Source organism: Plectrocnemia conspersa, unplaced genomic scaffold (assembly GCF_051122295.1).
Source record: "Plectrocnemia conspersa isolate PC_06_02 unplaced genomic scaffold, ASM5112229v1 ptg000009l, whole genome shotgun sequence".
Lineage (NCBI taxonomy): Eukaryota > Metazoa > Arthropoda > Insecta > Trichoptera > Polycentropodidae > Plectrocnemia > Plectrocnemia conspersa.
This window is the reverse complement of record NW_028277173.1, coordinates 4501363-4525236: the sequence shown is the minus strand read 5'-3', so window position 1 is coordinate 4525236 and position 23874 is coordinate 4501363. Positions and strand designations below refer to the sequence as shown.

The 23874-nt window shown below is 30.7% G+C and overlaps 1 protein-coding gene and 2 long non-coding RNA genes across 7 annotated transcripts in view; 1 reads left to right on the top strand and 2 right to left on the bottom strand.

Moving 5' to 3' along the window:
- The first annotated feature begins 898 nt into the window (after positions 1 to 898).
- The window catches only part of LOC148231630 (influenza virus NS1A-binding protein homolog), a 51600-nt gene continuing 28624 nt past the window's right edge, over positions 899 to 23874 (top strand). For 2 of the 5 annotated variants that reach the window (XM_088192267.1, XM_088192268.1), the window contains exons 1-2: positions 899 to 1092; positions 1217 to 1289. In XM_088192267.1, coding sequence (XP_088048393.1) covers positions 1265 to 1289 — 25 coding nt within the window. In that variant the 5' untranslated portion in view covers positions 899 to 1092; positions 1217 to 1264. Of the gene's footprint in view, positions 1093 to 1216; positions 1290 to 13104; positions 13245 to 19249; positions 19610 to 23874 lie in introns of those variants that run through there. The other 3 variants (XM_088192266.1, XM_088192269.1, XM_088192271.1) reach the window with 3 other exon arrangements.
- LOC148231632 (uncharacterized) lies at positions 5326 to 6102 on the bottom strand. The gene is made up of 4 exons (XR_015810664.1): positions 5965 to 6102; positions 5853 to 5896; positions 5507 to 5607; positions 5326 to 5435 (listed from the first exon to the last, which is right to left on the bottom strand). It is a non-coding gene; the product is annotated as an uncharacterized LOC148231632 (long non-coding RNA).
- On the bottom strand, positions 21322 to 22387 carry LOC148231631 (uncharacterized). Its single transcript, XR_015810665.1, has 2 exons — positions 22264 to 22387; positions 21322 to 22185 (listed from the first exon to the last, which is right to left on the bottom strand). It is a non-coding gene; the product is annotated as an uncharacterized LOC148231631 (long non-coding RNA).

Genomic DNA, 23874 nt, shown 5'->3' with positions numbered 1-23874 from the left:
CGAATCGGATCCACATGTATATAAGAAAATTATGTAAAAAACATATTAAAATTCCCTCCCATTGAAAAAATTCTGCCATAAAAAAATATTTGTGAATATTACCAAATTTATTTAGTTTTCTATAATTAAAACAAATTTGCTAGTATCACGGCGCTTATGCGTGTAATTGTAGCTGATTTTTCCAAACTGAATTGTGCATATTTAAAATGAAAATTTCTTGCTTTCTCCAATATATATTATTAATTATAAAAAAACTAAAATGATACAGAAATGTAAAAAAACTTAATAAATTATTTTTGCAGCATTGTAAAGCAGAGGGGGGGGGGAGGGAGTGCGAATTGAGACGTGAATTAATTATTATTTTGTATATAAAATGTTCTTTTATTTCTAACTATAAAAAAAATTAAATGCTAAAACTATATAGTTCATATTAGTAATTTAAGTGTTTGAGAAGTAAAAGAAATATTTAATTTAATACGTTCGCCGTTAATATTCTGTAAGTATTAGTAATTTTTCTATATCGATTTTGCATAGAGCAATGTAATATTGTTTATGTATTACAGAGTCGACATTTTACTTTGTTACTCTTTAAGATTTTGAGAATATTATTATGAAATTTGATTTCGCCCTTAATGTTTGACGTTTCATTGAATCGTTTATAATTTCTATAGTATTGCCATTATTATACAATTTTACAAAATAAATATCTCCTTAAGACCACGCTACACGTTCGATGTCGATTAACGAAGAAACATGAAATCGGAAAGGCTTCTCGTGTGCGTGCACGAGCCAATTATTTAACCAACCGGTCGGCGTTGCCGCTGCGGCGGAAATATATCCATCTCCCTCTTTTGCTATTTTTTATGTCGCACCTAGTGCAGTCGTCTCTTTCGCGCGCGCCGTGTTTTCGAGGAATGGCGGAGTGTTTTGATGTGTCGCAAGTTTGCTCCTCGTCCGAATTGTGATAATAATTCACTTTCGATCCGGACTCATCTTTAGCGTGCGGTTTCGCCTCGCTGAGTCCTTTTTCTACGTTTTCTTATTCAATTCGCACGCGCATTTATCGACGGCTGGCGACATTATTGCGTATTTGTAAGTTTTTTTCAAATAATGAATTCGACTCATCAGGTCGCTTTCTTTCGGAGCCATGTGGCCTCGCAGGCGTTTAACGCTTACGCACGAATTAATCTAGTTTTTTGTTTCGTTTCGTTCGCAGACGGTGACGTGTCTCCGCGTTTTTGAGACCGAATACAAATCTGGGAAGATGGAAAACGAACTGCACCTGTCCGGTAAGTTTTGTTCGGCCGCGATCGAAAATAAAAAAAAACCTATCTGATTTCAATTTTGAGTCTCATGGCCAAGTTTCAGTTCGAATTCAAAACTGATGCCATTTTGATTTTCCCGCCGCCATTTTGTCATTATAATTATGCGAGATTTTCTGCCTACGTGACTAGCGCGGTGCTCCCGATTCCCAAAATTTAATCCCTCGCTCACCCCTGCGTATAGCGACTGTCAAAATACGGTCCGAGATTTTTTTTACCGCTGATATAATTATCGATTCGGTTGCTGTGCGGTATTTTGACAAGCGGAAATGTGTTTTCCGTTGCCATGGTGATAAGTAAACTATTTTTTACTCGGTCAGCGGCGTCAGCGTTGCCAGGGAGTAACTTTTACGCATAAATTACGGTAAAAATGTAGCCATTTTGCATTGAAACTTCGTCCACACGACCGTAGAACATTGACATTGAAGTTTTTGTGTCATTGCCATAGTGATGGATGCATAATTTCAACATTGAAAATTTAGGTTTAACGCTTGAGCTAATCAAACACTATCGAAAAAATCTAGGTACAAATCAAACATTTTGAAGGCGATCTTACTTCAATACAAAGATTAACCCTTTGTCTGTCGATGATATAACGTTCAACATTTGGGCAAATAATCCATTTATAATATTTCATTATTAAATATTTTAAGGTGGTTGGTTTTTATTGCATTAAAAAACAATCATAACGCGAGGAGGGTTGAGGTTTTCTAATTAAAACTTTCGGTAATGTTTATTGTTTAATCGGAGTGACGCAACATATGCTATAGCTAGTTACATGTCCTGACATGATATATAGTCTTCGTACATCATTTTGCGTCTTAGATATGTTACAATTATTCACACATGAGATTTCCATTTTCGTTTTCTCGTTTCGAGTTTAAATATAACTTTATGATATTATTACAACGCAAAGTTAGGTTAGATTATGATTTGATGGACTATTATATAGTCCATACTATTTTCTGATAATGACTTCCCTAAATGAGGTGTGATAAAAAATAAGGACTATTTAAATTTTTATAAAAATATATTTATTCTTTAATATTGATATTGTTAAAATAAGATATAATATACTTATGCTAACATTTTTCTATTCATGGAAACAATTACATTCACGGAATGTACTTGTACGATCCTGGGCGCCGAAAGACCAGCGAAACACTTACTATATAAATCCTTTATTTTGTCTTTCTATATATTATACAATCGTGCCCGCGTCCGAATTGCACGGTTGCCAACAGTATGAGAACGTGTGACAAACTCGCGCTTGAGTTGGTCCAAACATCTAGGTCATAACGATATTTTTTCAAGGAGAGTATGTCTCAAATTCAAGAATTTAAGCATTGTATAATCTTCAGCAACTCATTCAGCGATTTTTGTCTTTTTTTATAAATGGTCGCAAAACGTCATTTAAATGTCGATCGTTACCGAGCTAAATCGCTCGTTACCGAGCGTTCCCACTGCGACGGCGCCGACACAATTTAATTACTTTTGATGTGAATTTTTAACTTCTGAGAAGTGATAATTATTTTTGACCAAAATTCTGTTTGAATACACTTTGACTAATAATCTTATATAAGAATTCCGTAGTAATATCGGTGGGGATAGCTATCATATTTTTAAATAAAGTGCAATATCCAAGTGCAGAAAAACTATGAAGCAATATTCGAGATGTGATGTCTGAGTACTTCTTTTTCCGATTATTTTCCCCTTAGAGATAAGTTGGCTTATTTTGTATTTTGGACTTAACATAATGAAAGTTCTAAAACTATAATTAGTTTTATAACTTTCATTAGCTTAGGTTTGGGTTTCAACAGCATATTGACGTTTCGCAACTATCAAATTGAGTTTCATAGACATTTTAGAGAACTGCCTACCAGTTAAATTATATTTTTACTACTAGAAATATTTATCTAGTATTGAAAATTTATTTATATAATGTACTATAAATAATAATAAGTGTGTAAATGTGTATATTACTACGTATGGAAAACTTGAGATCATATTATATTTTCACTGATAAAAATATACGTTTATCGGTGAAAATGTATTCCAATATTATTTTACTGAAATAACATATTTAAAAAAAAATTTTCGGGATAGATTTGAGACTATATTTTTTAGATTTTCTTTGAGAGATAAACCGAGAATTTCTGCTTTAGAATCAAGGATGTTATGTCAGCCTTTTCAGGGGGGGGGGGGGCATAAGGTACAGAAGATTGTCTGAGCCCCTCAGAATTTTTATTTATAAAAAAATGTGCCCCAGCTGTAGTGACAGCTATTGGTTATAAATTATACTACACATAATAATTTATAATTATTAATATAGTAGATATCACCGATTCCCAGACTTTCAGTCAGGTGGTTAATACTTACTTTGAGAAATTCATTATATACGATTGACTTACTCAGTTGATACAGATTTATCCCGCTGTAACGCATTGGGCTTACGTTGTCAGGTTAAAACAGAAGATTTATTAAACAAATAAAAAATATGTTTTATTAAATTTCATATTGACGCGCCAGGTAGGAAGCCGATGCTTCGCTTAAGGACAACACTGGTTGGTAAAATCCGGTGCAAATTTATTAATGGTTTTCCAGCGTCAGTATTTTTGTTCGTAGCGAGGCAGCGGTTGGTCGTGCTCCGCTTATCTCGAGTCTCTCTAGGTGAGTGAAAAGATAATCACTTAATCAGAAGCAAGTGGTTCCTTACATGTTTATCATCAACTGAGAATGCGTATAGAACAATACTTATTGGAATTCGGTTTTATTTCTAACATACGACAATTCCTGGGACATGGATATTAATTGTTAAATATTGTTCTCAAAAACATAAAAAAAAATTGTAGTTTTTAATTACTATTTTTCTAGCTTGTCAATGCTCCCATAGTTTTACTTATTAATACTGTATTCTACTTTTATCAACAGATTTTCTGGAGCCTGCTTTTCTTACAGATATTTTTTTCGTTTATACGTGTACAAGTGCTTATTATTATTTTTTGTGTCGAACAAATGGTACCATCTTATATATAATTGTTCTAATCCGCTTCCGCCGTCGCTTCCGGACGCGCATAACTTTAAACGAAACATTCTCCGTTCAATTATCTACTCTGTAAATCGTATCGCTTTGTATTAACAGTGTGTAACAATACACGTAAACAAAGGAAATATATTTAATTATAATAATAAATAATAATAAAAATTAAAATTGAATTTGTTCCGATTGATTTTCGAGCCGCCGGCAATGCGTTCTGTTGTTTCGACCAATCAAAAATAAGCATTCAAATATTCAAATAGCGTCGACCAATGAAAAATAAGCATTCAAATTCACATAGATAGTACCGTGACAACACTTTTAAATAATTATTATTTAATAATAAAATTTTGCTACGCGACAATAATTTTCATTAATTCGTCATTTGACTGAATAAAAATGAAATATATACATAATGTGTTGAGGATTAGAAGAATACATTGATTAAACTAGATAAACAATCATGAAATAATCTTCGTAATGAAATTTTCAAATTTTGAATTCCCGGCGACGGGCTCCGAGGCCTAAAAGTGAGTTTTTGCTTTTATAAATAATCGGATTGCAAATTAACTAGATGTGTTATAACTATGAAAATTAAATATATACATAATGTGTTGAGGATAAGAAGAATACATTGATTAAATTAGATAAACAATCATAAAACAATCTTTGTAATGAAATCTTCAAATTTTGAAATCCCGTCGCTGGGCTCCGAGGCCGAAAAGTGAGTTTTACTTTTATATTACATAAACATTATCATTGCTTTCCGATTTAATACATATATACGTTAGATTTTAAGAATTTTAAATTAACCAGTAATGTTTTAAACATGAACGTGTAATATATCCTTAGTATGTGAGGATTGAAAGTTAACGTCGATCAAATCGGCGCTGTCGGACAGCTTATAAATGTGTAGTTTCTTGGATGTTATCTAATAAACGACATTTTACAATGATTATAAATATGTGATTGCATACCTGGAATAATCGATAGCCAAAATATCTAAGAGTGGGTTATTTTTAATTCCGATGTGGCAAAATAGGTACAATTTTTGTTCTGTGCCATCATTCCTCTTTCTGAATAGCCAAATTTAAGATATTCAGTTACATCAAACTTATGTAGTATGTTCTTTATAAAAAGATATTACTTGCTGACAGTGACTTCAACACGAGAAGATTAACTCTTTGTTTATATATACCAATTCTACGTTGTAGCCATATAGGTCATCAAATTGTTCCATCATTGCTTCTGAAAAATAATTAAAAAACAATAAGACTCCTATCAAGAGTAAACATTGAACACATTATTACTACTAATATAATCCATAAATTAAATTTAAACGACAACCAAAGAACACAATTGATGGATGTACTGTAGAGGATTAAACACGTTGATTGGCATCTTTTCATCTTTTACAAAATTGTCACAATATGTCATATATTTTTTATTATTACTAGCATTGTAATATGTTTAATTAATTTCGGTATGTATACCTTTAATTGCCAAATCACCGCTGTTTGTCTTTTAATATTAGATCCTGGAAAGTCAATAGTAATTTTGTTAGAATAACCGTGTTATATTATTCATTTATAACTAAACACTTACTGGCACACCCGCAATTTATAGTTTTGTCTATAATTTCAAATGCTGCATCACTTGAATCATCTTCAATTGTCACTTTGTAACAAAAATCCCGCGATTATAACATATTTCTTGCCAGATCTGACAGAAGAACTGTCAAAGCAAATTTGGGAAGTCCCGCGCTTGAGAACGAACTAAATTGATTTTAACGAGCGAAATTGATTTTAACGAGCGAAATTTATTTTAACGATTTAAATTGTATAAAATTTATTAAAATATGTATAAAAATCATCAAATACAAAAAAAATGTTTTTTAAAATATTTTTTTAGTTTATAGATTTAAAATATAATATAAATAATGTGGATATGTATTAGCTTCTCTATACAGAAAAAATATGTACCTAAATTTTGGCGAACGTTGGCAATTTAAAGTTTTAGTTTTTAGAGAATTTTTAAAACTTTGCTTTAAAAAGTATTTTAAACAAAAAGGGGCAAAGTTTCAAAATAAGTACTATTCATTACCAACCAACTACTAAGCGCACAGTATTGCAAAAATCCATCTTACTGACGCCTTTGAAACTAAACTACACAAAAATGTATAACACTAATTTAAATATTTTTTAAATTAAAAGTTTCAGAATAAAATTTCAATATTTATTCAAAATATTTTTTTCAACATTAAAAATATTTTTTATTTTATTATGGATTTTAAATATAAATCATTTATTATAGATTTTAAATATCATTGGTTCATTATTAATTTTAAATATAGTGAAAACTTTTTACACTCATTAATTATTAAAATATATAATGCTGCTCAGAAAAACATTTACTTTAAAAAAGATGTAAATCAAAATATTTTTTAATCAAAAAAGACAAAGGTTTCAAAATTATTAATATTTTTAAAACGCACTTTTGGTCTAAAGTAACAGATTAGGTGCTTGATATCTTTAGTTTATTGTTTCTTTCTCATTAGTAAATGTAATTAAAAACTGACTTTTATATTTACACATAAAACATAGAAATATTTTTTTTAAATTATAAAGTAACTTATGATGTCACCAAAAAACTTTTTTATTACGAAAATTTAAATTTATGATATAATTGTGTTATGCAGCGTTAAAACTGGCACTCAAACACATAAAATACCCTAAAACACAATCAATGACTTATAATCACTCACATTGCACTAACTATATATGATCGATTGTGTTGTAGCGTTAGTAAGGTGTAACAAAATATTTTTTCATATCAGTAATATTTTTGAGCGGATGTGTAACCGATGCTATTTATTATTATTATTATTTATTAAACTGTAAACCTACTTTTAAATGATACAAAATGTTACGTTTTAATATTATTTTTTATGTTGAAAACATCTTGATATTTTTTGTTTTAATAATATTTAGTAAAGTTACAAACCTATTTTAAAAAATATTACAACGAAATCTCTTTGTAACGAATACCGAAATAACAAAATTCCCAGTATAACGAATCTTTAATTTTTTCCCCGAAAAACTTGCATACAAAATGTTTTCATTATAACGAAGACTGATCTCAGTATAACGAAATATTTTGATCCGAATTTAAGAATGACGTTGCAACTTTACACAATATTTCTCCAAATTCAGTTCGTTCTTGACGTGGTGCGTGACAGATGTGTTCAAAAGCGACATTACAGGTGTTTCGCTGACCCTCAAACTTTTTTTATAAAACATTTTTTTCACAAATTTTATTGTTTCATATAGTATCCTTAAAAATGGGCAAAAAACTATCTGTCAACCTTATAAGAGGTTATTTTGATGTTGTAGTAATGTGATAATTAAAAATAAAATATATCATCTTCCTTACGTTCAATATAACGAATTTTCAGTATACCAAAATTTATTCATTGGTTCCGTGAGCTTCGCTGTATTGAAATTTCATAGTACAATTTTTAATTTATTATTATCTAGCCAAGTTTTAAACCTATTCATAAATGATATACAATATTTAGATTTATCATTAAATATCTAAGTTTCAATATAACGATAAAATCTAACGTTGTAAATCTAATAAATAATATAAAATGTTTTCTTCTGGAAATATTTAGTCAAGTTGTAAACCTATTTTCAAATGAATTGAAAATGTTAAGTAGTTTTTTATAGATTGAACTATTTTGTCTATCATTGAAAATCCTAAATAGTAATGTCCAATTTGAACCATTAAATTTTAAAAAATATTTAAAAAAATCAGAACGAAGCAAAAATTATATTTAAAACCCAAAAAGTTGAGGGTCCGGTATTCGCACACTCGCTAGCTATCGGTACCTCACGATAGTGAGGTACCGACAGCTAGTCTGTTAGATTACAGTAATATGTGCATAAATTATGTTAATTATAAGCATTTAAAAACATTCAAATTTCAAAGAAAATTATATATGTGAATATTGAGCGTTAGTTAAAATATATTCATACACTTAAAACCATAAAATTATATTGGAAATGTAGTGTTTTATTATAATAAAAGCAGCAGTACTGTATTGCAACATATTTTTACGCAGTTCAATAATATCAAACATGCGAATTCAAGTCACACTTTTAAAAAAAATATAATACAAATAAAAGTTACTTGCATACATATATCTAAAATACTACACATATCCACATGACAGCTGGTTGGTACATAGGACCCACGGGAGGGTAGTAGACGGAAGAAAGACCTGGCAAAGACTTGTGCCAATTTTTTTTTGCTTAGGTCTCTACATATTTCATTTGGAATGAACTCGTTTTCAACCCTCCGACGCAACCCCTCTCGTATGTACTATAGTTTGCTGTATACGCAGTTTTATTGTTTAACGCCACAATGAAACAGGAAAACGAGACGAGGAACAATCTGGTGAAATGCTGCTTCGGTTATATGAATTGCGTATGGAACATTGACGTCGTTTTCAATGAAAGTTCGAGAATCGCTTCTGGTTGTGTATTGATTTAGCAATATCTGATTCAGACAAAATTTGAAAATATTGTCAAAATCGCTAGTTCAAATTATATAATGCGATTAGACTGAGAAAACTTCAACAATGTTTTTATTTCCATGAGCCAATTGAATCACAAATAAAATGAAAATGTCGCAATAGTTCAGCACAATTAGGTTAGATTATTGGGTTACCGAGAAAGAGTTCTAGTTAGATAATAAATATCTTGGAATAAAATTACTAATAGTATTGGTATCAGTGACGGTGGGTGAGTTGTGACTAAGAAGAAGCTGTAGGTAAAATATAATAGCGCGTGACGCTATTCTCTTCTTCAATATGTATGTATGTATGTATATATCTATACATAAAAAAGACATAGAAGTAAAATTAAATATTAATTATAGGTGTAATGAACACAAACAATACAATACAAGGTGGCGATAACTGAACCTCTTAAGTTAAACACTTAACTTTAAACTCCAAAAGCAAAAAATCAGTATTTTTCTCTCTCTTGTTGAATAGGAATACTAATATTAAACGATCTTCAAAAATAATTATTTTTGAAGATCATTTTCATTGACATAATTCATAAAATACATTTTGATATTAAAATGTATGTTTTAAATAATAATTCATTAGTGGGCAAAACTTTTTTTTTATAAATAGCAGCGAAATAGTATATTTATAGTGTTGCTATTTTATATAGAAAGTGGAAAAACGAAGAATGAAGTAATATATACACTTATACCTCAATTTACACGGTTAAAAAAAACATTTTTTTAATACTTTAAATTTCATACGTGTAGCGCGTCGATGTACAAACGCATGGTTTAATGGCTTATTCATACTGCTTGCACTTGACCTACATCTGGAACCTTTCCCACTGCTCATGCAGTGTGTCCTGAGTTGTCTTTTGAATTGCACGCGTGTCGCTAAAGATTTTACTCGCTTTCTAAATAATTTGTAGTAAAGTTAAAAAGAACATCTGTTCGGTGGTTTTATTGTAAATTTCGTTTTATGTGTTCATATATGATAGTATAATCGATTTAGCTTTATTTTATATTTAAAAACATAATGAATACTAGAATTTAAAAATAATATAAATATGATATGAGATAAGCATTAAATAATAGTAAAGAACCGACCATTTTGTTTGTTTCGTGTAGAAGCGCCCTTTCAAGGTGAAGACCAATCAGGCAGAAGTAGTCCGTTTTATTCTTAACGAGTCACATATCTGGTAGAATTTCCGCTATTTTATTTCTTACTTCCGCCCATGAGTAATATATTAAAAATATTTAAATTCAAATCATATAGGGTATACGAAATTTATTAAATTCATATGTTAGGCACCACAAATAATTAAAAAAAAACACAGTTTAGTAAATTGAACCTATTGTTGTGTAGAATAATATTATTGGAAACATTAAATATAAGCACAAACCGATATTTATATTATTTAACAAGAAGCTTGTTGTTCATCAAATCAATTTCTTCTTCATCTGATGCAAGGTCCAGATCGCTAATATTTTATATTTACTGGACCAGGAAGCAAAATTAAAGTGAGCTTCAAAATAAAGTAAGTAACTTTCATATATGGGCACTGTATTTCATTGTATTTTTAAGTTAAATTAGTTAAGAAATCCGATGTTATTTGCAGCAAAAACTAATTTTCAAAGCCACTTAGTATTCGTTAAAAAAAATTTAAATCGCTTCTCTGAGTTCAATAAATTTAAATCTATAAAACTTTACTATGACTAAGCCATCAAACTGCTGTATGATAGAGCAGGATATTCGTTCTTTATTTCTGATAAAAAAATCACGGAACTGTCGACAGTTAAATTGACAAGAGTGAATAAAGTTCACCGCTATCAATAAATCATGATAAGGATATATCCTACAATGTACCTGCCAGTGAATATTACAATGAATTATCAGAGTCCTTGAACACCTAGTATTCATTTTTTACTTGTTTCGCGTGTATTTTTACCACCATCGTTTGTGACACATTTTACTACATAACACTAGAATATATTCTGTTACCATCTCAATTTCATTAATTATGTTTTTGCTTGTAGTTGTTCCATGCAGACTATTCATGGGAAGCCAATTTTTCAGTCACTTGAAACATAGCATTAACTCTTCGAGTAAATAATGTGGTTCAAGCCAATAACTAAATGTTTGCGGAATTTTTTAAAATTTTATTATTACTATTTTTATTTAACCCTATAACTATATAAAATATTCGCTATTTTGCAAAGTGTTCTTGTTAAAATTTGCCATATGCCGCCTTGGTTAAATCTCGACGCCACCGAAAGTCGAAAATGTTTAGGAACTACCGGGTGGGGCCGAGAAAAACATTCGCTATTTAATTGGCTATCGATGTTACTCACAATGTGCTCAATTCTTCTCATCGAAAAACTGATCTGATAAATCTATTTTTCTGGGCACATTTATTCAGCTGCAACATTCAAACTTCAGTTTATTATTTTACCATTGGTAAATGGATTTCATTTATGAATTTATAAACAAGCCTCATTTTATTTTTATATTTTGGCGAAAAAGAATCGTTGTAATGAAAAAATCCGTTTTAACCTTTCAAACTTTTCTGCGAGTTGTGAATATCATGTCGGGTTCTTAGTCTAGTAATGAATATACTGCATTATTTTAGTACAGACGTAACGTTTTTATAAAATAAAGATTATGATTTGGCATTTAATTCGATAATAAAATAATTAATAATAGTATCTTCTTACATAAATATCGGTAAAAAACGGTACACGGGGACCGAGTACGCTATCAAATTATAATTGTGCAACGTCACAGTGGAATGCAAAGCAATAGGAACACCACATACGGTATCTCGCAACTCTGACTGATTCGTTATAGTGCATATTTTTAAATTTAAAAGCGTTTTAATAAGGATTTTTATCGCCCAAACTTAATTTTGAGTAGATAGATATTTAAAAAAAAAATTATTTACTACATGTCGTTCGTTGAATTTGGAAATAAAAAAAAATAGGGATAAATTCAAAACCTCTTTATAGTAAAATGTGACATTATAACTAGAGATTACAATAATACCGGTTTTACCGAGAAAAAACTAGTCAATACCGGTATTGACATCATTTTTAATATCTAATTTAATTTACTTTATTGATTAGCAAAACTAGAGCATTAGAATACCTCGACAACTATTGTTTCTATATATTTAATATTTTAATTACAAATTATTTTTATTAAAACACATTATGACAAAAAAATATTTTCGATAATTCAGATACCAAATCTTTCCTCTTTTGTGACAATAAATCACGGACAACATCGTCTTTGATCGATTGCTTCTGGATGCCTTCTAATTTTTTATACCATGGGCCAAATTATTCGAATAAAATATATTACTTCTTATTTTTTTGTCAGTTACGATTATCCGAAAGAATCTTATGAGAAAGAAGTGCGTAGACAATTGTAAATCTGTTAAAAGTATGATTGATGATTGTAATATTTTTGTGATTGAGATGTGATTTATTTATATTATTTTATTTTATTTATTGCACTTTTTTTGTACCTCTGGTACTACCAGTATTACAAAATGAAATACCGGTAGTACCAGAGGTACATTTTTGCCCCAAATTATTGCCATTCTTAATTATAATCAAGTGTGATACTAGAATTTGTTAAAAAAAATCGGTTGTCTGTGTATGGGCGTTCACTAATGAAATTGCAGTACAAAAATATTTCGTCTTCGTCTCCCGCTTTTAACCGATAAGCGTCGCGAAACAAAAGATTCTCGTCCCCCGCATACAAAGTGTTGAGAAGCGATGTTTCCACACTGGTATAAACAAAACACAAACAATGACTTGTAAACATTGCTACTAAAATCGTCGATTAATATGTAATTATTTAACACGATTACTTGACACATGAACCGAAAAAATCAATTGCCATTAGATACGTTTACTTTAGGTCAAACATGATATTTTTCGGGTTGTTTTTCGATACTTGTATGCTGTAACTTATGTAACTAATCTACTCAGTCCAATAACATGATTGATTACCACGTTTCTTATGTTTTAGCTTATTTATTTTCTATCTCGGTTGTAATGATTAATTCGAGGCTTTTCTACGAAGATCCAGGGATGACTCTTCTTAGGTCAGGAGAAAGGTTCTGTTGCGCCTGTGTGTCGTAGGTACCGGCGTGTCTGAGCGTCAGTGTGTCGCAGGCTGTTTCGGCAGTCGGCCGCGTTCCTGGCGTAGCTACGCCTACGATCGATACCCCCTCTACGCCGTAGTAGAGGGCTGCGCACCTACCCCCTAGTGAGGGGCGAAGCACTCTAACGACAAGGAAAAGGTTCCAACAACATATTAAAAAAAATCTATTGTGTTTTTTTTTGTCTTTGAAGCGTACGTGTCTAGAGAAAATTATATATTTTACCTAATGATCAAAGATGTATTACTCACGACCTTCATCCAATAACTCAATCGACATATGATCGAATCGCGTGTCTCCTCGACCTTCGATTTCGATCCACCCTTATGTGTATATGGGGAGTGTATGTAAATACAAAGGTCGAATGAATGAAACTTTAACGTCGCTCAAAAGCGTGCCGCGCATAAGAATATTATCGCGTGCATCAGTTTATTTATGTTGGTTAATGAATGCTCTAATTGAACAATAATGTATACAAGTTCGATGTTGTATATTGAACAGTGTTCATCAAATATACAAACCCATATTGCAGGTGTTTGTTAAGGGAGTATTAAAATTAAATTCTAGATAGATCGGTTGCTGATTACGATTACCAAGGTATCGAAGGCGATACGTTATTTGATACTTTCATCGAAATTGTGGTTTCCCATGAGACACGTTTAGCTCTGAATTATAATTGAGGCTTATAAAAGATCAATATCTTAATTTACCGTGGGTGCATTATAAGAACTGTTGCGTGTTTTTAATCGAAGTTTGATTCATGGTGAATAAGAGTGTGCGTTAATTCTAGGTCTTTGTATAAAATAGGTAGAGAAAGTGGGGTAATTGTCAACACTTATGGGAAACTCCATGTGAATGTTAAATCAGGGCTTAGTATAGTAATAATTGATTTGAAGCACTTTCGGCGGAGGCTTGGTTGTTGTATATCTTAGCCAAGGTGACCGGATTATTGCGCACACGAAAACATTGATTGTCAAATATATTTTACTTTTAATTCCAATTGCTTTATATTATTTTCTATATATAAGTAAAAAAAAATTAGGAAATGTAAGTCTATGACACCAATGTAAATTACTAATATAATTGTAAAATATTTTAAAAATAAAATCATATTGACATATGTATGTGATATAAACAGGCATTACATAAATATACATATATGTGTATATTGATCATCTATGATCGGAATTTTTGCTAATAATAAGTTGAATTCGAAATGCTTAAGCTTTCTTTACTGTGATGTACATTGAGTGTACATGTCATATTATTATAGAAATATCTCTACAAATATTTCGAATAAAATAAAATATTTACACGTACATAAGTACAAAATAATTAATTTATCAATACAGTCAAATGTATGAGTGTTGCCAGTCAAATATTTTTTTGCATTGGAGTGATGTTTGCGTACAGAGGTCTTTTATTATTTTTATAAAAAAAATGGTACGTTTAATTTCTGAATTTATACAAATGTTCAATGCATTTACTGACTTTCAGCACATTTATAATTTAGTTTATAAGCAGATTATAAAAAAATACTTTGATATTATAATTTATATTTAATGAATAAGGGTGTTTTTTATTTCCATTGAAGAAATCCGCTCTATTTTTATTTTTCGGATTGTTCTAGAAATATTATTATACAAATTCATACCTCCGTTCTATTTGCAGATTATTCTCTGCAAGTAGAATAGAGAAAACTTCGTGTCGAATTATATTCATGCACATTAAATTTTTAGTTGCTTTAAGTGATTCAAAACTGATTTTGAGAAAGCTCTAAAACGCTACTTGCATTGTGGCAATACTATTGAAACAAATAATACATGTCCATCAGTATCTTCGCGTCGGTTAATCAGACAGTCGCTCACGACTGCCCAAGTAGGAGGTTATTATAAGCAAATCATCCTATTAACCGTTGACGAAGTTATCTTGAATATTCATTAATGATTTAAAATTTCATTAATGAAACTCATTACAAACTCTACTTTTTTATCTAGTAAACTAGATTTAACGGTTTATCTTCATATGAAGTTGCTGCAATCTTATTTGGACAAAATACAAATCAAAGTAGCGTGTGTCGAGAGAGAGGTAATTGAGTAGCGCATATTTTATTCACCTGTACATATTCCCTTTGAGTTTGAATATTTGATTTATTGTTTTGTATGTAATTTGTGGCAATTACCTTACTGCGGGTAAATATATGTTAGTGTCTAGTAAATTGCTTACTTTACTTGTAAATCATAAGTAACAGTTAATAAGATTTTTTCAAATAAGAAAAAAACACTTTTGCCCCAACCTGTAGAGCATTCTTATTCTTCTTATATTACTCAGCATCAAATCGTATGTAATATTTTTATGAAATACATTAAAATAAAATAAAACTATTTTTGAAAAATATATTTTAATTTCATACTTTGTTATCATAATTATTGATAAGGAAAACTATAAAGTTTGTGTCGTTTTAATTTTAGTTCTTAAACTGTATTTCTGTAGAATAATTGTCGATAGTTTCAGTGGAACTTCCGCCCGCGTTTAATTTTATTAATTTATTAACAGCGTTTTTTTAAATTATTTTCAACTAATTGTATATTTTTGATGCCCCGCTTATGACCATAAAGATAACCATGGATTTGCAAAAAGGCAAATAACTAGTATACTAACGCAAGAACCACAACGTCGGGGAAGTCAGGGTTGTGTTTTTTGTTGCGTGCGACCTTGCAGGCTTGAAGGACCAGCGAAACACTTTCTAAATATTTTAATAACAAATAGTCTTATCCCACTTCAGAGCTTCTTAGACGCCAACGAAATAAGAAGGACCGGAAAACTCCCACTTGGGTTGGTCCAAGCAAAGTTTTTGTGGGTATGTTCAAAATCTGAAAATAATTAAAAGTGCCAGCCAGGATCATTCAATATCTTTACAAAAAACCGCACTCGTACGTGGTAGCAAATTTCTCAGCAGCATAATATTGCTACCAAAATTGAGATTTAGTTTGTGCTGTGCTACTTGGACTCGGCTTCTTTTGAGTAAAATAAATTTCATAGACATTTACATAATTTTGCAAAGGCGCCAAAAATCTGCCTATTGTTTTTACTTTGCGAGAACATAAAAAAACTTTTGAATTATGAAATAATACAAACCAGCATATTTGTATCTTTTGGAATATGTAATTTGGTTGTGCGGTACTTACTTTCCGAAAAAATATGGCACAGAACTATTTTTTTGTTAAAATAAGGTCCAACGGTTTTTAGCGCCAATATGCTAAAAGACATCCGCGTGAATATGTGTTTTGCATAATTTCTTGTTACACTGATAAAAACTCTATTTTTTTGTAAATACGAGGAGCACAAATCTTCTAACAATTCTTGCACAATTACTTTCGAAGCAATGATTATAAGTGTGATTACGTTTTGATTGAAATATTGATTTTTATAGTTTAAAATTTTAATCTGACTATAAATATGAAATGAATTTGTTTTAATAATTATTGAAACTAATTAACCATAAACGATTTTTAATGGTATAATTTAAATTTATTTGAAATTATTCCAAAGGTCGCACTTTATTGCTTACAAGGCCACAGGTTCTTAGCCTTAATATTAACTTGGCATAGAAATTCATAGCACAATATTTTTTTTAGTAGTAAAAACATATTGACAAACATTTTTTATGTATAATTTTCGTAGTACGGAAAGGTCTTAATATAATACCAAAGACAGTTATGGATCAAATTGCATTTACAATTACATATCAGTCGCAGCTTTCTTAAACCTTATAATTTTCATACGCTCTATGATGAAACAATTTAAATTATGTCGCCTATCTTTCACTTCTAACCAATTGAATACTTCCGGTATGACTAATTCAGTACTCTAGAAAGAAGCAGATCAGTAAAACTCGATCATCATAGTTGTGTTTAAATATCCCCTCTCATTTTAATAATTACAAAACCACGGTTATTGTGGCGACTGGCATATTTTCCGGTTTCCATTCGAAATACTGCGGTTTCAATGTCAACTACGCAAAAACTACCCACATGTATTAGTATTATTTTCTAGTAACATGCACGTACACAACAATGTGTAGTACATAGTCATAGTAGTCGTTGTATTTACATTTTTTATCAACAGTCACGCATGTTCGTGCATAAGCGCATGCTCTTATCAAAAACGCTTATGTTTACGTTCTCGTGTCAATCTCCTTCTTCCGCATTTTGCCTTACACAAATTTTTCGCGACGGATACGACCTTCCAATCACTGCGACCCATTTCCAAGACAATACCGTTTCGATTAAGTCACGCGACCTATCTAGGAACAATTTTGCCTTCAACGCCATGCAATCAGTCGATGGATAACCGGAATTTAAGGCAAGGTTGAAGTCTTCTTGGTCTACGTGCGTCAGCGGGCATTTTCTTCAAATCAAACGACGTCGTTCCGTTAGATGCATTAGGTCAAAAACTTTACGCAACTATCTATATGTGTAATAGTAGATTCGATTTCGAGGTTTTTGAACTCCATGGACAAATACATCAAACCATGGCGCATGCGCCAAAAGTGGTGCATTGCGTGATAAGTGACGCATTTGCATTCCAGTTATAATAACTGCAATAAAATATATATGTGTATAAATACCCATTCTCGCCATAGTACTACTTCATATAGTCCCCAGGTCGTCTCGAAGTTCGGTTTGAGCTCTTGGGATTGCGGTGATTCATTAGCTGGACTTGGGCTCAGTCGATTTGGTGTATTCTAATAGCGTATACTTTAAGATCTGGATAAGTAAATCAGAGGCCACGGATTCAAACCCTGACAGCAGTCTTGATTTTTATTAATAAAAACGTGCCAATATTAAAAACCAGCTCCAGCTACAATGTAACATATGTATATTAATTGTGAATTGTAATACATTTAACACCACTGTAACGCATTGGGCTTACGCATGTCAGATTACAACGCAAGAGAGTTCTAGGTTGAGTATATAATTAAGTATTCATAGAAAGTGATTCAGTGTGTGCCTTCTTATTCTCGATCGTTTGGCCAAACTTGGTGATTTGGGGTGGAACCAGACTCTTTATTACTGTCTATTTTTTTATTACGGTTTTAAACGGTTTTTTAAGATACGATAACTGCCATCTTATTTTAAAAAATGTTTTTGTTAATATATCGTCAAAGCTTGATAAATGGCGAAATATTTTAAAAATAAAAAAATCGTTACTCAGTAAATAAAATTCTAGAGAAAAAAGTAGAAAGGACGAAAATGTTTTATAATGGATATAGAACACTTTTTTGCATACTCTTATATATAATATATTTACCTGACTCTTGCAGTTTTTGCCGGACGGTATTTTTAAACCGTAAAATGTATTAAATGCGTATAAAAAAAAGTTTTAAATATTAATTGTATTACAATTCCTAAATTAGGTATTCCTAGATTAACTTTAGAATAGATATAGAGTGATTTTTAAAGTCAAGCTAGGATGCTGTTAATTTATTTAGACTTTTGAAGGACTTAGTCACGAGGCGATACTTATTTTTGACATGCTTCTGACATCATATCTAAAGTGATTTCTGATTTCAATCGCAGTTTTAAATCAATGATGCAATATGTCTGATAATTTATATTTATTCAATCAAAACATGTCTATAAATGTAATTACCTTTATGAAAGGTAAGACTATTATTACTGTCTTTAGTTTATGCCGTCAATTAAAATATAAACACTTTCTAATTTATTATGACTATAATAATGAAAGTAATTCGAGTTTAATCACTTTTGATCGTCTAAATTTGTCTCAATTAAAGGTATATTATAAATTGGACGACCACGTGATATAAATGCGTCAGAATGGAACTATGTTATCATTTTGCAACACATGCTTTTTGTGATAAGGAAACATATGTATGATATTTCGTATATATATATAATACTACCACAAGTTTACCATTATTAAATTATTGAATTCGCTCAAATTTTAGGTGATAATTATTTTGTATAGGTCGCGTGACTATCGCGTGCAATTTGTCAGTCAGCAAAATCGAATTATGCTAATGGTTTACAGAAATAACTGAAAAGTTCCAGAGTTATGTCTGGAAAGTTCTGGTAACTGAGCGGTCCCTATATAAGTGAACGGTGTTAGTTGGACTACTCAGTATCTCTTTGGTTATCGAAGGTTTTTCGTATTATTTATAAACGTGCAATATAAATATAAACAAATAAGTTGTGAGTAATACATGTTTTTTCCATTGGCGTTCAAGGACGAGATAATGACTTATTGAATTATCAGTTTAAAAATAAAAATACATCTAAATTGGATTATCGACCTTTTTGTATTCAGTATGTCTTCGTTCGTTGATCAGCAATCTTGTAAAAATCAAGCTTGAGACATTGATTTAAATGTAAATTAAACAATAAACAAACAAAGGAGTATTTTAATTATCTGAAAATTAAACATGTGAATCAGTTAGAGAAATCCAGTGTACTAAAATTGTATCAGGCAGTTTAATCAAGGTCCGTAGTTTAATTTATAAATGAACATATAATTGGCAATAAACAAGGGTAATAAAACGAGATGTACCTACATGAAATAAATGTGAGGATTTAATATCAATTAACCTATATATAAAAATTTGTATTTGATTTAACGTAATTTAATCGACTCTTAATAATAATATTATCCCCTAGACGACGACGTATCAACGTAAAACGCAATGCATGTTATGGTTGATTATATTTCAATCATCCATCTAAAAGTCAGAGATAGATAACCTTTTTAGGATCGTGGGTTTTTGTTTTATTTATTAAGAGGCGATTTTTTGTTTATTTCGTTCTCAAACTGACATTTTATTTTTAATAAAACTTAAGATGTGCTAGCAGCGCAGCGCGGATTTTTTGGATGTTTTATTACAAATTGCTATTTAAACATTAGAGCATAATATTTTATCTACATAAGGTCTTGAGCTAAAAAATAATTGATATGAAAAGTAAATATCTTAATTTTAATTAAGTATATGTACTCATTTTTTTAATTTAATACTTATTACTTCAAAAATAACATTTTAACTCAGCGGTTTCCAACCTTTTTGTTACTACGCCTCCCCAAAAAAAAAATTTTTTTCCGCGCCTCCCTTACCTTTTATTTTTTTAATAGATTAAATAATATAGACACGTTTTAAATAATAAAAACTTTATTACAAAAATAAACTGAAAACCATAATTAACAGAATAATAACAAGGTTTAGTTATAACATACACATACGTGTATATTTATTTTTATATATAAGTTTTTTTAAACAATTAAACCAACTACATCTATCGCATAAAAATTTAATGCGACGGTTGTTGTTGTTTATTAGCACAAAGCTTATCAAATCTTGGGGGCAATGTGGAGAGTGCCACTCGTATCTCTTTTTCGACTACTAACCTGTTGCGATATTTAGTTTTCATTGCAGCCAGTGCCGAAAAGCCCGTTTCGCATAAATACGACGTTACAAACGGTAGAAGCACTTGCATTGCTTTGCAATACAAAGATTCATACTCTCCTTTAAGATTCATCCAAAATTGAATTAAGGTTTCATTTTGAAACTTTTGTTTTAGTGGGCTATCGCATGATAATTCTATAAGTTTTTCCTTTTCAATGGTTGTCAGCTCAAATTTGTCGTTTTCATCGTCGATAAATGGATTCTGTACCCACAAAAACTTTGAGAAATCAAGGTGTTTAAAATAATTTGAAAAATGCAGCACTAGACCATCCAAGTGTTCAATAAAAAGATTCTTGCTTGTTTCAATATTGGCTGTGGCCCAGAAATCTTTTGACAGTGAAAACATGTCCAACTCATTCTTTTGTAAATTTGACTTCCATAACTTCAACTTTTTAATGAAAGCTTTTACTTTGTCTTTTTGAACAAGTGGATGCATTTGTGATCCCTGCATTGATTTATTCAAACTGCTCAATTTTCCAAAAATTTCAACTAAATAGGCAAGTTTAACAAGGAAATTATCGTTCGTCCACAAATGTGCCTCTTCGTGGTGATTTTCTTCGAGAAAGGCTGTTATTTCTTCTTTGAGTTCAAATACCCTTTGAATCGCTTTTGCACGAGATAGCCAGCGAACTTCACAATAATACAGAAGTGAGGTATAATTAGCTTCCATATCTACACACAACTTTGCAAACAGCCTAGATCTCAAAGGACTGTTCTTAATGTAGTTTATAATTTTTATAATTTTTGTAAAAATGTTGTTAAGTTCCTCGCTCATATTTTTTGACACTAGAGCTGCTCTGTGACATTGAGTGAGCTCCGTCAGTACACAGTCCAATACAATTACTCCACGTTATGTCGTTTTCTTTAAAAAAACTGTCCATTATATTAAAAATTTCAATGGATGTGGTCTTTCCAGGAATGGGTTTGCAAAATAATATATCTTCTAATGAATATTATTTTCCACAACATATCGAACATATGCAATTAAATGGGCATCTTTAGCTATATCAGTTGCCTCATCTACTTGTATGGCGAATTTCGAAGTACGCAGCCGAGAAACTAATTGATCGCAAATATCTTCAGATATATCATTGATTCTTCTTTCGACTGTATTATCAGCAAGCGGAATTTGTTGCAACTGTTTTGCATATGATTCGCCGAACATTATTCGAACCATATCAATAGCTGCTGGTAAAATTAGAGTTTCTCCTATTGTATGTGGTTTCTTACATTTTGCGATTCGGTAAGAGACATGGTACGAAGCCAATAATGCATTTGGTGATACAGAAAGAATATTTTTAAACTCATCCAATTTTCTTTCAAAATATTCTATGGACTTATCAACGTATTCAGAATGTAGAGTTTCATGGTGCCGTTTTAATTTGACTGGTCTCATACTATCTGAAGCCAAAACTTTCGAACACAACAAACACATTGGTTTTTCCAAGCCATCTATTATTATTAACTAGTGAATCCTAATGATAAATAGGATGAACTGTATTGTCTTTTCTTGGGAGCTTTACTTCCTTGTACTTTTTTGATTTTATTCCCACTAGTATCAGCATCAGTATCTTCATTATTGTTGACTTTTCTCTTGTAACCACTCTAAAAAATATTTTATTGATATAAATTAAAATCAATGATAGTTTAAATAAAAAAAAATGAAGTTTAAAATATACTAACGATTATTTTCAAGAAGAAATCACGTCAGAAACAATTAAAAAAAACAATATCACGCCCTGCCGACACGCTTCAGTTGACACGAGTGACATTTAAATTTGAGGTTATTGTTTTATGCAACTAGCGGTCGTTTTGTGTATTACCGAAACAGAGGTTTGCAAACGCGCCATTTTTAAATTTCTCCGCTCCAGATAATTTTTTTAATAGGAATTAAATATATGTAAATGTAAAAAAATTAACATTCATGCACTGAATTTTCACTGTTACGTTAATATATCAAGTTTTATTCATTTGTAGATATTATGGTATAAAAAATAATTCATTAAAAAATGTTGGCGCCTCCCCTGGCAATAGTCCACGCCTCCCCTGGGAGGCGCGCCTCCCAGGTTGGAAACCGCTGTTTTAACTGACATGCACATAGTTTTGAGTTAAATAAATAATACAAATTCACTTGTATTATTATAAATAAAACAAAATATATACAAAGTTTTGTGATGTATTGCAAAATATATACCTTCACAGTACATTTAAAAAAAATACGATTACACAAGTTAGGCCCTTGGCAGTAGAATATTTTTTTTATATATAAAACCGGCCCTGCTGCAAAGTAACATCTATTATTTGTCAATTATAATTCGCATAATAATTTATAATTAGATATATAAATGCTACTGACACCGTTGTAACGTATTGGGCTTACGATATTCATCTGTGAGATTAGAAAAATTTAGGAAAACCTCAATCTGAAATGATTTGAATTATTTTAATAATAATTATTAATTCAGATATTATTTTATATATGTATGTATGTATATAGTATTTTTAATTACTCGATTTAAAATAATATATTTTGGCCACAATCTTGTTGTGAATTTATATATTTATATAATATATAAGCTCGTTACCGATCATTCCCACTGCGATGGTGCCGGTATGATTTTATTGTTTTTGACGTGAATTTTTGCCTTCAGATAAGTGATAATTGTTTTTGCGCTCTCCTATTGACTAAAATTCAGTTTGAATATGCTTCGATCATCCCTCTTATATTAGAAGTGCATAATAATATCCGTAAGGATAGCTGTCATGTTTTTAATACATAGTGTTATATCGAAGTGCAGACCAACTATAAATCAATATGCGAGGTGTGACGTCTGTTTGTACTTTTTCTCCTGAGAGATAAGTTGGATAAGCTTATATTTTGGACTTGATCTAATGATACTTTCATTAGGTTAGGTTGGGTTTGGTTAATTCGTGTAGGTTAGGTTTTGGTTTAAACAGCAAATGTACGTTTCGCAACTTTAAAGTTGAGTTCTACAGACATTTTAAAGCAGCATTAGTAGAAATATATATCCACTTGTGAAAATGTATTTTGACTTACTATCATATGGTTATAGCTTTACTGAAAAATACACATTCACTGTAACATTTACATTACATATATATTTTACTACATATGGAGAAGTTAAAATCATATAATTTTACACAGGTATAAATACATATGTATCTACCGGTGAAAATGTATTCCGATATGATTTAACTTAAATGACATATTTTCGTTATAGATTCGAGACTGTTGTTTAGTTTTTCTTTGAGGGTTAATTTCTGGTTTAGAAT